The 16,298-nt window shown below is 43.6% G+C and overlaps 1 protein-coding gene across 1 annotated transcript in view; it reads right to left on the bottom strand.

The window, feature by feature from the left end:
• rsrc1 (arginine/serine-rich coiled-coil 1) overlaps positions 1 to 16,298 on the bottom strand; it is a 179,231-nt gene that overhangs the window by 21,396 nt on the left and 141,537 nt on the right. The window contains exon 7 of the mRNA XM_070436819.1: positions 11,117 to 11,185. Within this exon, the coding sequence (XP_070292920.1) occupies positions 11,117 to 11,185 (69 nt within the window). The remainder of the gene's footprint in view (positions 1 to 11,116; positions 11,186 to 16,298) is intronic.

The following is a 16,298-nucleotide window of genomic DNA, read 5'->3' on the forward strand; positions in this document are numbered from 1 at the left end:
TCCATATTGACTGCATGATGTTATAGCCTCTGTCACCTGCTCCTCTGAACAACTGCACACGTGAAAAGAAGGGGAATTAACAGTCTAATGAGCCCCGGTTTTGATCTCTCTCTGCCACACACATGCTACACCTGATTCATCTGCACCTTTTCAAATCTTTACCAAGGAGGGCTAGTGGTGGGGAAATACTGTGGAAAGATCTGATCGCTCTCATTATGAAACATGCATTCACTTTTTTGAGTGTGAGCACTGGGTTTGACMACCACAGCCATTACATCTGACAGAGTCAGTCTTGCCCTCACATCACATTGGCCTGAATCCTGGTGTTAGTGTGTAGCATCACACTCCATAGCTAAAACCAAAAGGCAGGGCAGCAATAAATACAGCAGACATATACTACATGGCCAAAAGTATGTGGACACACCTTCAAATGTATGGATTCTGCTATTTCAGCCACACCCGTTGCTGACAGGTGTATACAATCGAGCACATAGCCATGCAATCTCCATAGACAAACATTGGCTGTAGAATGGACCGTACTGAAAAGCTCAGTGACTTTCAACGTACCACCATCATAGGATGTCACCTTTCCAACAAGTCAGTTCATCAAATTTCAGCCATGCTAAGCTGCCCCGGTCAACTGTAAGTGCTGTTATTGTGAAGTGGAAATGTCTAGGAGCAACAACGGCTCAGGCACGAAGTGGTAGGACACACAAGCTCACACAATGGGACCGCCGAGTGCTGAAGCGCGTATCGTGCAAAAATCGTCTGTCCTTGGTTGCAACACTCACAACCAAGTTCTAAACTGTCTTTGGAAGCAACATCAGCACAAGAACTGTTCGTCGGGAGCTTTATGAAATGGGTTTCCATGGCCGAAACTAAGATCACCATGTACAATGCCAAGCGTCGGCTGGAGTCGTGTAAAGCTCGCCCACCTTGCACACTGGAGCAGTGGAAACGCGTTCTCTGGAGTGATGAATCATGCTTCACCATCTGGCAGTCTTGACAGACCAATCTGGGTTTGGCGGATGCCAGGAGAACGCTACCCGCCCCAGTGCACAGTGCCAACTGTAAAGTTTGGTGGAGGAGGACTAATGGTCTGGGGCTGTTTTTTATGGTTTGAGCTAAACCCCTTAGTTCCAGTGAAGGGAAATCTTAACACTACAGCATAATGACATTCTAGACAATTATGTGCTTCCAACTTTGTGGCAACGGTTTGGGGAAGGCCATTTCCGGTTTCAGAACGACAATGCCCCTGTGCACAAAGCAAGGTCCATACAGAAATGGTTTGTCGAAATCGGTGTGGAATAACTTGACCGGCCTGCACAGAGCCCTGACCTAAACCCCATCAAAAACCTTTGGGATGAATTGGAACGCCGACTGAGAGCCAGGTCTAATCGCCCAACATCAGTGCACAACCTCACTAATGCTTTTGTGGCTGAATGGAAGCAAGTCCCCGCAACAATGTTCCAACATCTAGTGGAAAGCCTTCCCAGAAGAGTGGAGGCCGTTATAGCAGCAAACGGGGGACAAACTCCATATAAATGCCCATGAATTTGGAATGAGATGTTCAACGAGCAGGTGTCCACATACTTTTGGCCATGTAGTGTACATAGCTAGTGGCTGTCTCTTCCAAAGTTACATTTTCCAACTCTACTATTTGCCCTTAAACAGACAAGACACAAAAATAACAGCCCTTTCAAGTTGAGAATACTTTGTTAAGTATTGATCTGGATGCCCTCTTGATAAAACCCACTTTGCTCAGGGGCAGTCAGTGTGTACTGCGGTATAATAATAGTGTGCATATCACAGCATCCACATGAATCAAGAACGYTTTCGATTAGTACCACTACTGTTGGACTTGTAAATCTATTTGTGAAGTGTAGTGTAGGTAGCTGTTCTCGTCATCTTGTTTGGTTTAATTTTGTTCTTCTTAACGGTTCAAGCAGTAACGTTCTTGTCGGGGCTGATCTGTAGGGGCTCCTGCGGGAGTGCATGGGAGACCCCGGTGACACAGCATTTAATAAGCGCCGGGCCCACCTCTTCCATTCAGTTGGCCATTGAGAAGCTGGGCCGGGTGCCGGACGCCAGTGGGCGGAGCCCACCGTGTGACGCCAGCTCTCGGTCTTCGTGGTCAGAGCCAAAGCAGCTGTTGGGTTGGCGGAGGCGCTTTGATGAGCTGTTTTGCATCCGACTATTTCGGTCCGCTCTCCTAAAGAGGACCAGGAATAAAAAAAACAAAGCCTCGCAGCGCTATGTGGGCACAGCGCGTTACTTAATAAAACAGGAACAGTTTGAGAGAGGAATGAAGTGGCTTTGAGCTGGGGGGTGGGGGAAGGAGTCAATTGATTCGAAAAAAGGCGAGATTACAGCGTGAACTCTGCTTAAGAAACCTACTTGACTGGGAGCTCGGCACCGTAGCCTGGAGCCACACACTTACTCAARACTTTGCCAATGTCTCCACTGAGAAAGAGAGGGAGAGAGAGAGAGAGAGAGGGGGAAGGGGAGGGAGGAGGGGGACGGAGCAGCAAGAGAAATGAAAAATAGAATGAGAAAATGACAGACCAAAAAATGAGGGCGAAACAGAGAGAGCGATTTAATTTATGTCCTCGCTGCCAACGGAGGAAAGACCAGAGTAGGTTTGCAGGGCTAATTAATTTCTGATGGCCGGGCTTTCATTTGGCTAAAAGGTCACCAAACTTTAAAGGTCATGCACAGTTTCCCACTCTGTGTGTGTGCGTTACTGTTACCAAACCCCTTGAATTACTCTCCAGAATGGATGTGGTGCAACACATAGCCAAGTAAAGACACTAGTAACATGTCATGTACCACAACTCGACAATAATAACACTGAACGTCTTCAGCAATCTGGAAGCAATCTGGAAGTTTTCAGTATGTGTGTGTGGTGTAAAGCCATGAAATGCCTTGTTTCTGAAAGACATTGTATAGGTAGGTATGTGCGAAATCGAATTAATTCAATTCTAGCTACGTCCGCACACGGATGGAAGCACAAACACGCACATACACACATCACCACCTGCACCCTGACATTTTGTCATTCATTTCAGGCCAACACCAGGACAGGACTGACTTAATTTCATTATCCCATGTGAATCCTTTTTTTGTTGTTTTACCGCTAGCACTTTTTGTTGCTCCATAGCAAATTTCTCCTGACTTTACTTGAAAATGTCTGTCGAAATGCTGTCTGCTTCCCAAATGGCACCTTATTCCCTACGTCAGGGGTTCTCAAACTTTTTGGGGCCGGGGACCCCTTCTGTGATAGAAAATGAATCAGGGAACCCCTCATAATCAGAACACAACTTGAGTCAAGTCTCGGGCCCTGGGAAGGAACATTTTAAAGGCCGCCTCTTCGCATAGGAAAGAAAATGTAGCAGTTTTCAAGCTAATTTCCTGTAATTCTATACATTTCGTTATGAGGCAGAGCGATTTTTTTGTTGTTGCAGATTTAAAAAGAATGCCCTGCAATTCTACACATTTTCCCATGAGTCTGAGAAAACTTTACAGCAAAGCTTAACAGTGCACTGATGTGTAATAAAAAATAATAATTTGGGAATGCAATAAGTATTGAGTTGAATATTTTATAATTGGTAGAGTACTGTGGATACCAATATCACTGTGAGCCTCCCAGGCCCATTTAGCCCAGGGTTAAGAACATACATTGTAGATTAATAATATTACATTGTATTTTATTACACACTCGTAACTTATTCCACAGATCCCTTGGCCAATGAAAAATAATCTATTGTTGTTAGTAATATACCTAATAATGTTAATTTTATTTTATTACAGACATAAATACTCCTCAGTTTCATCAGCTGTCCGGTTGGCTGGTCTCAGACGATCCCGCAGGTGAAGAAGCCGGATGTGGAGGTCCTGGGGTGGCATGGTTACATGTGGTCTGCGGTTGTGAGGCCGGTTGGACATACTGCCAAATTTTCTAAAATGATGTTGTAGGCGGCTTAATTATCTGGCAACAGCTCTGGCGGAACACTCCTGCAGTCAGCATACCATTTGCACGCTCCCTCAAAACTTGAGACATCTGTGGCATTGTGTTGTGTGACAAAACTGCACATTTTAGAGTGACCTTTTATTGTCCCCAGTACAAGGTGCTCCTGTGTAATGATCATGCTGTTTAATCAGCTTCTTGATATGCCACACCTGTCAGGTGGCTGGATTATTTTGGCAAATGAGAAATGCTCAATAAACAATGTAAATGTAACCAAATTTGGCAGAACATTTTAGAGAAATATGCTTTTTGTCCATATGAATCTTTTCTGGGATCTTTTATTTCATCTCGTGAAACATACATTTTCTGTATTTCTGATCAATTTGATGTTAATTTAATGGACAAAAATGTGCTTTTCTTTCAAAAACAAGGACATTTCTAAATTACCCCAAACTTTTTAACAGTAGTGTGTATGTACACACACATATATATATATATATATATATATATAGTAAAAATAAATACACTTTTTTGGTTACTAAATTATTTCATAGTTTTGATGTCTTCACTATTATTCTATATATATATATATACACACAGTACCAGTCAAAAGTTGACACACCCACTCCAAAGTTTTTCTTTATCTTTACTATTTTCTACATTGTAGAATAATAGTGAAGACATCAAAACTATGAAATAATTTAGTAACCCAAAAAGTTTCTTTATTTTTACTATATACACTGCTCAAAAAAATAAAGGGAACACTTAAACAACACAATGTAACTCCAAGTCAATCACACTTCTGTGAAATCAAACTGTCCACTTAGGAAGCAACACTGATTGACAATCAATTTCACATGCTGTTGTGCAAATGGAATAGACAACAGGTGGAAATTATAGTCAATTAGCAAGACACCCCCAATAAAGGAGTGGTTCTGCAGGTGGTGACCACAGACCACTTCTCAGTTCCTATGCTTCCTGGCTGATGTTTTGGTCACTTTTGAATGCTGGCGGTGCTTTCATCTAGTGGTAGCATGAGACGGAGTCTACAACCCACACAAGTGGCTCAGGTAGTGCAGCTCATCCAGGATGGCACATCAATGCGAGCTGTGGCAAGAAGGTTTGCTGTGTCTGTCAGCGTAGTGTCCAGAGCATGGAGGCACTACCAGGAGACAGGCCAGTACATCAGGAGACGTGGAGGAGGGCAACAACCCAGCAGCAGGACCGCTACCTCCGCCTTTGTGCAAGGAGGAGCAGGAGGAGCACTGCCAAAGCCCTGCAAATGACCTCCAGCAGGCCACAAATGTACATGTGTCTGCTCAAACGATCAGAAACAGACTCCATGAGGGTGGTATGAGGGCCCGACGTCCACAGGTGGGGTTGTGCTTACAGCCCAAACCCGTACAGGACGTTTGGCATTTGCCAGAGAAACACCAAGATTGTCAAATTCGCTGTGCTCTTCACAGATGAAAGCAGGTTCAGCAACTGAGCACATGTGACAGACGTACAGAGTCTGGAGACGCCGTGGAGAACGTTCTGCTGCCTGCAACATCCTCCAGCATGACCGTTTGGCAGTGGGTCAGTCATGGTGTGGGGTGGCATTTCTTTGGGGCCGCACACCCTCCATGTGCTCGCCAGAGGTAGCCTGACTCCCATTAGGTACCGAGATGAGATCCTCAGACCTCTTGTGAGACCATATGCTGGTGCGGTTGGCCCTGGGTTCCTCCTAATGCAAGACAATGCTAGACCTCATGTGGCTGGAGTGTGTCAGCAGTTCCTGCAAGAGGAAGGCATTGATGCTATGGACTGGCCCGCCCGTTCCCCAGACCTGAATTCAATTGAGCACATCTGGGACATCATGTCTCGCTCCATCCACCAACGCCACGTTGCACCACAGACTGTCCAGGAGTTGGCGGATGCTTTAGTCCAGGTCTGGGAGGAGATCCCTCAGGAGACCATCCACCACCTATCAGGAGCATGCCCAGGCGTTGTAGGGAGGTCATACAGGCACGTGGAGGCCACACACACTACTGAGCCTCATTTTGACTTGTTTTAAGGACATTACATCAAAGTTGGATCAGCCTGTAGTGTGGTTTTCCACTTTAATTTTGAAGTGTGACTCCAAATCCAGACCTCCATGGGTTGATAAATTTGATTTCCATTGATAATTTTTGTGTGATTTTGTTGTCAGCACATTCAACTATGTAAAGAAAAAAGTATTTAATAAGAATATTTCAATCATTCAGATCTAGGATGTGTTATTTTAGTGTTCCCTTTATTTTTTTGAGCAGTGTATATAGTGTTAAACAAATCAAAATATATTTTAGATTCTTCAAAGCTTTGCACACTCATGGCATTCTCTCAATCAGCTTCATGAGGAATGCTTTTCCAACAGTCTTGAAGGGTTGAGTACTTGTTGGCTGCTTTTCCTTCACTCTGCGGTCCAACTCATCCCAAACCATCTCAATTGGGTTGAGGCCGGGTGATTGTGGAGGCCAGGTCATCTGATGCAGCACTCCATCACTCTCCTTTTCGTCGAATAGCCTTTAAACAGCCTGGAGGTGTGTTTTGGGTCATTGTCCTGTTGAAAAACAAAGCCAGATGGGGATGCCGTATCGCTGCAGAATGCTGTGGTAGCCATACTGGTTAAGTGTGCCTTGAATTCTAAATAAATTACTGACAGTGTCACCAGCAAAGCACCCCCACACCATCACACCTCCTCCTCTAAGCTTCATGGTGGGAACCACAGATGCATAGATAATTCGTTCACCTACTCTGCATCTCACAAAGACTGTTAGAACCAAAAATCTCAAATTTGGACTCAACAGACCACCGGTCTAATGTCCATTGCTCGTGTTTCTTCACCCAAGCAAATCTCTTCTTATTATTGGTGTCCTTTACTAGTGGTTTCTTTGCAGCAATTTGACCATGAAGGCCTGATTCACGCAGTCTCTTCTGAACAGTTGATGTTGAGATGTGTCTGTTACTTGAAAGCTGTGAAGCATTTATTTGGGCTGCAATCTGAGGTGCAGTTAACTCTAATGAACTTATCCTCTGCAGCAGATGTAACTCTAGGTCTTCCTTTCCTGTGGCAGTCCTCATGATAGCCAGTTTCATCATAGCGCTTTGCAACTGCACTTGAAGAAACTTTCAAAGATTGAAGAAATGTTCCCTATTGACCGACCTTCATGTCTTAAAAGTATTGATGGACTGTCGTTTCTCCTTGCTTATTTAAGCTGTTCTTGCCATAATATGGACTTGGTCTTTTACCAAATAGGGCTATCTTCTGTTTATCACCCCTACCTTGTCACAACACAACTGATTGGCTCAAACACATTAAGGACAGAAATTCCACAAATTAGCTTTTAACAAGGCACACCTGTTAATTGAAATGCATTCCAGGTGACTATCTCATGAAGCTGGTTGAGAGAATGCCTAGACTGTGCAAAGCTGTCATCAAGACAAAGGGTGGCTACTTTGAAGAATATCAAATATAAAATACATTGTTATTTGTTTAACACTTTTTTGGTTACTACATGATTCCATATGTCTTATTTCATCATTTTGATGTCTTCACTATCATTCTACAATGTAGAAAATAGTCAAAATAAAGAAAAACCCTGGAATGAGTAGGTGTGTCCAAACTTTTGACTGGTACTGTATATACACAGTATATATAATGAGATTTGACCGTGGACCCCGTTGCAGCAGTGCACTACATAGGGAATAGGGTGCCATTTTGTACACACACTGTGTGTAAGAAGGGGAGGAATCGAGGAGAGAGGTACAGGCTGAAACGACAAATGCACTGCCTGTGCAACCTAGCACAATTCTACTATCAATATCTACTAATGTATGTTATTGTATGTATATTTCAGCTGTCACAACAGCTCGTGCTATATGCTGTGAAAAGGGGGAGCTGGAGTGTTTAACCATGTCCAATGTAAACATCAACAATCTCTGAGTTTAGGTTGTTTTAAGTAACAGGTTCCGATCACAAATGTATGGCAAATCTCATTTGTAGCCTTCATATAGTTAGTTATAGTGCATTCAGAAAGTATTCACACCCCTGGARTTTTCAACATTTTGTTGTGTTACAGCCTGAATCTAAAATGGATTCAATTGAGATGTTATGTTACTGGCCTACACACAATACTCCATAAAGTCAAAGTTGAATTTAGTTTTTTGATATTTAATTTAGTTTTTTTTATTATTATTTTTTTTACAAATGAATTACAAATGAAAAGCTGAAATGTCTTGAGTCAATAAGTATTCAAACCCGTTGTTATGGCATGCCTAAATAAGTTCAGGAAACCGTTCAAGGTAACCGCTCAGGGCTTCACCATGAGGCCAATTGTGATTTTAAAACAGTTACACAGTTTAATGTCTGTTTTAGGAGAAAACTGAGGATGGATCAACAACATTGTAGTTACTCCACAATTACTAACCTAATTGACAGAGTGAAAAGAAGGAAGCCTGTACAGACTACAAATATATATTTTTTAAATGCATCTTATTTGCAACAAGGCATTAAAGTATTGCTGGAAAGAATTTGGCAAAGCAATTCACTTTTTGTCCTGAATACAAAGTGTTGTATTGGATTTTCCCCAAACATATTACTCATTCCCACTCTACATATTTTCAAGCATAGTGGTGGTTGCATCATGTTATGGGCAATGTTCCCTAAAATTCTTTGGGGGCACTGAGCAAATGTTTGGTCTAGTGAGCGGAAACTTGAACTTTGCGAGAATTTATTGCAAATTTTGTAACTCCCAGCGCATTTATAGTGATCACTGAGGTTGTACCCTTACAGTTTTAGACAGTACACAAAAGGCTTGTGTGGCTATTTGAGCCTACCAACAAAACCAATGGAGCAAATCTCATAACATTTTCAAATGGAAATAGCTTTTGATTTCTATGATATATCCTCCAGTAGCCTATATGAGGTGTTTAATGCAGGCTTACATTACATTAGATATTTAAAAATGTTTTTACATTATGAAGGGCTTGACATTAATTAATGATTTTATACTTGGTCTGTAACACCATGGGCCAAATAGATGAGTGTAAATTGCATTGTATTGTGTTGTATGATGCAAGAAACCACTTTACAAAATAAAATGTATTATTATTACCATACAGAGAATTAGACACTGTAGGCTACCCCTCTGCCTATTGGCTTATTTGCATATTCAAGCCAGTCTCAAAATAGACATAAGCTTAATACCTGACTGGTTTTTCAAAGACTACTTGAAATGTAGCCTACACGTTTTGTGCTCTTGTAGGAAGCATTAACTACCCATTGCTGTACTATACTTATCTATAACTGGGCTAATAACTCGCTAACTAGCAAAGAATATCAACAATTGTGCACCCACACTCTGATCTGAACAGATCTAAAAAAAGAAAAAAAAAGCGTGTTCACTGAATTCACCTTTCAGCAGGTCAATAACCTAAAACACAAGGCCAAATCTACACTGGAGTTGCTTACCAAGAAGACAGTGACTGTTGGACGAGTTACAGTTTTGACTTAAATCTGCGTGAAAATATAAGGCAAGACCTGAAAATGGTCGTCTAGCAAGTATCAACAACCAATTTGACAGAGCTTGAAGAATTTTGAAAAGAATAATGGGCAAATGTTGCACAATCCAGGTGTGGAAAGCTCTTAGAGATTTACCCAGAAAGACTCACAGCTGTAATCGCTGCCAAAGGTGATTGTAACGTACTGGGGTTGAATACTTTCCTAATCAAGATATATTGTGTAAAACTGTTCATGAATTTTTTACAAATGTTAGAATTTTTCTTCCACTTTGACAGACTATTTTGTGTAGCTCGTTGACAAAAAAATTACAATGAAAATCTATTTTAATCCCACTTTGTACCAACAAAATGTGGAAAAAGTCAAGGGGTGTGAATACTTTCTGAAGGCACTGTAAGTAAAGACTGAAGGAGTTGGCCAATTGCTCACTGGTCAGTCTTGTCTGTCTTTCTGCCTGTACGCCAGCGCGTCTGTCTGCTTGCCCATCTGCCTGCCCATCCGTCTGTCACCACCACTCAGCTACACAAACCCAGTATGTATTGATGTTACACAGAGCATTATGGGCAATGTTCCCTCTAAACTGTGCGCATGCGCGGGCGGTGCCACGCAGTTCCCCAGGGACTGCCCCGTAGAGCGCAAAAGAAATATCAGCCCATGGAGAGAAGCACTAGATTGAACTTCAACTTTCTAGTTTTCTCCCAGTTAGTTAACACTATTAATGTTTCCCTTTACTGTGGCAATAGTGATAAAATCAACGCAATATTAGCCACTTTCAACGCAACATACCGAAACAAAACAAACTATGCAAGAGATTTTGTTGTAGACAGAACGCATCGGAGTAGGATTCTATTGCGCAGAGCTCAGCCCGTACTCTACACAGACATGTGCAGCATAACCAATTAGAGATGCAGTAGGCCTGTATGCAAATAGACCATTGCCATATATGGATCTGTGCCATTTACTTTGAACTGGACTGTGTTTACAGCTGTGGTTGGGAGTAGATGCACTTGTTTTGACATCAAAGCGAGAGCTGCGTGTAGCCACGTGTGCACATTTTGTTAATATCCTTTGCTAGTTAGTGAGTTATTAGCCCAGTTATAGATAATTTGTAGTCAGCAGTAGGGGAGTGATAACTTCCTACAAGAGCACCAAACTTAAACATTTCTAGACATCTTTGAAAAGCAAGTCAGGTAGAGAGCTTTTTTTTGTCATAAAGGGGCAGTGGTGTATAAGCCTGAGACAGGCTTGAATAATGGTATGGGAATAATAATGCATTTTATTTTGTAAAGTGGTTTCTTGCAACAAACACAAAAACATTTTCAGTCACCTCCTTGATAGTAGGCCACCTTGAATGTAGGCCTACTCTGGTAGACCTACATTATGATCAAATAGCCACAATAACCTACTTGGCCACTGTTAAAACTGTATCTTACAGTGGGTACAGGGTCAGTGTTCACAACATTCAAGTTTGCACTCAGAAGACCTGAAATTTGCTCAGTGCCACATTTTTTTTAGGGAACATTAATTATGTGTACTGTAATATATCATGCTACACAGCCCACATACAGTACCACCTCCACTACTAAACTGATGACATTGACCAGGCTCACCTTCCAACTTCATCTTCTTGGCCTCCTCGTCCTTCCTCTCCTTGGCTTTCAGCACCTCATCGGTTTTAGCTGGGAAAGAAAGAAACCCTCATGAGCAGAGCAAATAGCACATTTCTTTATCTTCTTTATCTCTTCTTTATCTCTTGTAGCAACAACATAACACACGTCGCTGAGCAGTGTATTTGTATCAAGTGTTGTAGGAGGAGTTTTCTCTGTTGTTCCCTAACCCGATAAACCCCTTAACACGATAACCTCTCTCACTTTTAATATAGAGACCTAGCTAGCTTAGTCTTATGTTGAATAACCCACCGAACTCTTTAGGTTTAATATCTCACTCTTGAATGTAATAACTGAACTCGGGGCCTTAGATTTAATTGCTTATCGTTCCTCTTAAACCTATTAAACCATCTCCCCGATCTGGTTTCTTACGGTCTCAGGGGCCACCCAGGCTCTGCTTTTGGCCTGCGCATTATCCCAATGAATTGTTCTCCCAGAGCAGTAATAGGAAATCAGCTCAGAAAAAGCGACTGGCCGTAGAGTAAGAGATAAATCAGATCTGGGGGGGCCTCTTGGTTTGCTAGTTTATTGAATCTAAATTGCAGCCCCCTCGCCCCTCCGGCCCCCTTGTGTGGCGCCCCATGCACATCATCCATCTTGTAGGCTGATAATGGAGCCGGCCCAATTCCACCTGATGTTGCATTATTACATTTTTGCACGCTAACGAGCTGCGGCTAATCCAGCCAGAGAAGAGGAGGAGGACGGGATTGGATGCAGCAGGCGGGGCCTGCATGGCATTTGTCTGTATTATTCTCTCTCTTGCTCTCTCGGTCTCTCCGTTCCTCGATGATGATTTGAATGAAACATAGACCCGGCGTCGCTACATAGCTCTGTAGGCCCCGGGGCTCCCCGAGCTGCAATTACACATATAATCACAATTGGATTTCAACAGAGCCCGCCATTCGCATCCCCTCCTCCTCTCATCTCTTCTCCTTGGCCCTTCCAGCCAAGACAGAATGAAGTGTAAATGAAGTGAAAGACTTCTGCCGTCCCCAACACTTTGTTTTATTATGACCTAATTTAATCAAAGTCCCCATCACAGAATTGTCAGGAATGCAACGATGAACTGGAGTCCCTAATAGACAAAGAGATATACCCCCAATGATGTTCTCTATACGCTGACAGATATTCCCCATAATCTATTTATATTGCGTATATCCGGCCGTGTGTGTGCTGTTGTTTATGAGTGTACATTACCAGTGTGTTGGCTATATAACAGTGGCGTGGTAAGCTTGTATTAAGGTTGTACTAATGTTTTCCAGTAGCTCTCCTTATTGATGTAATTAAACAGGATCTGGCTCCGTTGTGAGGACCGACTTTCATTGTTTGTGGGGGCAGGATCCCCTGGAGGCAGAGCGGAGATGAGAGATGGATAAACAGTTTGATATTGTGCTATCGCCCCGAGCAGTATACTGGAGAGATGGAGGAAGAGAGAGAAGAGAGGAAGGGAGGGCGAGAAACAGGGAGAAAGTGTGCAAAGCAGAAGGATAAGAGAACCAAGTAAAGGGCTGGAGGGGAGGAAACAGAAACAGAAAATAAATGACAAATCACTCTTCACTGTCTCACTTCTCTCAGTCTTTTTTCACCTCTCTTATCTGTCTCACTTACCCCCGTCTGTCTCACTCAGTGGCTAGTGGTGATGGAAGGGAGGTGGTAACTTGGCGGGATTAGGGAAGTTAGAAGCCATTTGGAGCTAAGTCATTGTCCTAAAGAGGCAGGAATGTCAGTCACATCCGACTGTGGCTGTTGAGTTAAGCAGCCGTGGCACTAGTGTGACGGCCGTTTTGTCTACAGCAATTACTAAACAAAGACGGCGGCCGAGGAGTCACAGGGAGAGGGCACAACTTATGGCCTGCATCTGTGTGCGTCAACACACTAGCACAAACACACCCCTAGTCCATCCATATGCAGTCACACAAAGACCTGTTCGCTCTACTTCCACATACTGTATTCACTCACAAACACGGTACACCCACATTCATTTCATATTAGTTCTCCTCTCCCCTTCTTTCTCTCTCCTCTCTGTTTTGGAAAAGTTTAAACTCATTAAGTGTAATGCTATTGCAGACTCAATTTTACACCGCTCACTCATCAACTAGTACGATAGCAATAAAGCCCAATGGCCCCTCGGAGACGTTAATGCTTTGAAATAAATGATATACTGCAACAGAAACGTAATTAATTTACAGGCCGTATTGATAGCCCTGCCATTCTCGGCACTATCTTTTTTAATCTCTGCTAACATCTTCATTATTGGGGGAAATCGCCTGAGTGAAGGAACCGAGTCATCGCTGATGAATTGCCTGAGAGAGATGCGGCGGCCCACTCAAATGTTGTGTCTCGGCGCATCAATTTCTCTTAAGCATTTCATTATGGCGAACAATAAACAGCGTTGGCTATGACATGTTTTCAACGGTGTAGTAAGTGGATTCTAGGTATATCAGAGGGGGATTCAAATCATTCTGTTCTTATTCTGGTTTATGCGAGGAAGACACTTACCTTGAATACCTTCAAACACCTGTGTTATTTGACACAGGCAAAAAAAGAAAGGCACAATGTCTGTGATAGACAAGGATGTTTGTTGTACGCATGTATTAGAGAGAGACACACAGGAAAATACGTTGTGTGTGTGTGAGGTTGGAGGTTACCGTTATTAAGACCAAATGAGACGGTTACTCACTCTATGGACACTGTGTTAACAAACCTCCAAACGAGCTTCAATGCCATACAACACTCCTTCCGTGGCCTCCAACTGCTTTTAAATGCTATTAAAACTAAATGCATGCTCTTCAACCGATTGCTGCCCGCACCCGCCCGCCTGACTAGCATCACTACTCTGGACGGTTCTGACTTATAGCCTCCAACACTCTACTCAGCAAATTGGATGTAGTCTATCACAGTGCCATCCGTTTCGTCACCAAAGCCCCATATACTACCCATCACTGCGACCTGTATGCTCTCGTTGGCTGGCCATCGCTACATATTCTTCGCCAAACCCACTGGCTCCAGGTCATCTATAAGTCTTTGCTAGGTAAAGCCCCGCCTTATCTCAGCTCACTGGTCACCATAGCAACACCCACCCGTAGCATGTGCTCCAGCAGGTATATTTCACTGGTCATCCCCAAAGCCAGCACCTCCTTCGGCCGCCTTTCCTTCCAGTTCTCTGCTGCCAATGACTGGAACGAATTTCAAAAATCACTGAAGCTGGAGACTTATATCTCCCTCTCTAACTTTAAACATCAGCTGTCAGAGCAGCTTACCGATCACTGTACCTGTACACAGCTCATCTGTAAATAGCATCCCCATATTTTTATATATATATATTTTTGCACCCCAGATTCTCTACTTGCACATCCTCATCTGCACATCTATCACTCCAGTGTTATTGCTAAATTGTAATTATTTCGCCTCCATGGCCTATTTATTGCCTTACCTCCCTAATCTTAGTCCATTTGCACACACTGTACATATATTTTTCTATTGTGTTGACTGTACATTTGTTTATCCCATGTGTAACTCTGTGTTGTTGTTGTTTGTGTCTCACTGCTTTGCTTTATCTTGGCCAGGTCGCAGTTGTAAATGAGAACTTGTGGCCGACCTGGTTAAATAAAGGTGAAAATAAATAAATTAATTAAATAAAACTGGCAGATAAAATCGTTCCTTAGAGCATGACTCAGAGGCATAGCCCCCCCCCCCCCCCCCCACGACACACACCACACACACACACACACACACACACACACACACACACTCCTACTCCAAAAACACCAAACTCTACCTATTCTCCTCCATCACATCCATCCATCCATCCCTGAGCACCAGCGCTCTCTCTTTCTTTCTCTCTCCCCTTCAGCCCCAGGCCTCTCAATCAAACCAAACAAAGCTCATCCTGCTCCTCTGTGATTAATTACCCAGGCCAGAATATCAAAATCAAACACCCCCGTGTGAGGAAAAGGGGCTCCGCTTTAGAGCACTGCGCCCACCGAGGGCAGACAGACAGGGGGACGGGAGGCTACGCTTCCCTGCCTGCCTGTGTGCCTCACAACACACCTCTACCCCCATCCAGCCCCCACCGCCTTAGAGAAGTCCAGTCCATGGGGGAACAACCCTTGCCCCCCCTCACACCCCGCTAGTCTCCTCTGCATTTCCCTCTCGTTCGTAAGTTCCCTGGTCCATCAGGCGCTCGGTCCCCTTTCAACCCAGAAGGAGGGGTTTTACTGCTAAGTCTATCTTAATGGCACCCTATTCCCTTCGTAGTGCACTCATTTTGATCAGGGGCCCGAAGTAGTGCACTAAATAGGGAATAGGGTGCCTTTTAGGATGCATCATACTACTACTGCTGGTAGTGATGGTGGTGGAGGTCGTGGTGTAAGGAGGGGGAGAGGGAAGGGTTTTTTAGACTGATCTACACTGACTAACTAATCAGATGGAACACCATCCATCACTTTCCCTCAACAGGGCTCTCTATAACCCCCTCTAACATCCCATTCACATCACCCACACACCTATAGCTTAGCCAACGTCGAGACATGATCTCTGTCCGAAATGGCACCCCATGCACAATGTGGTGCACTCCTTTTGACCTGAGCCCCGTGGGATCTCCTACGGGCCCTGGGTCAAAAGTAGTGCACCACAAAGGGGACAGGGTGCCATTTGGGATTCAGCCCGAGACGTTAACGAGAGAAGGGACTGGAGGAAATCAACGCAAACAATGGAGTGAACGGAGGGGAATAGATAGAGTGGATTGTGTGAGGGAGTAGCCTGGAGGAAGAGCTCATTTGCACACTACAGACTCCACTCGAAGAACCCCCAGGAAGTGCAAACAGAACCTCTGGTCTACTGACACAGCTCAATACGTCCTGCGGAACAACAAAGACTAACAGTAAGCAAATAGTATCAAACCAAAATGGAAAACAGTGGGATAGAAAAGGATAGAAAAACGTAGAGAGAAGCACTGTTCTGACTGAAATAGAGATGCTCAAAAAGTCCGCTTCTGAGTATTACCCACTTCTCAACATGTTACGGATGTGTGGGTAGGGGTGTGTGTGTGTGTTCGTGATGCGTGGGCCAGCTGTTTGGTCGCCCGCAATTGCTAATAACCCATCTGCAACCACCCTACTATATG

The sequence above is a fragment of the Salvelinus sp. IW2-2015 genome, linkage group LG4p (assembly GCF_002910315.2).
Source record: "Salvelinus sp. IW2-2015 linkage group LG4p, ASM291031v2, whole genome shotgun sequence".
Taxonomy (NCBI): domain Eukaryota; kingdom Metazoa; phylum Chordata; class Actinopteri; order Salmoniformes; family Salmonidae; genus Salvelinus; species Salvelinus sp. IW2-2015.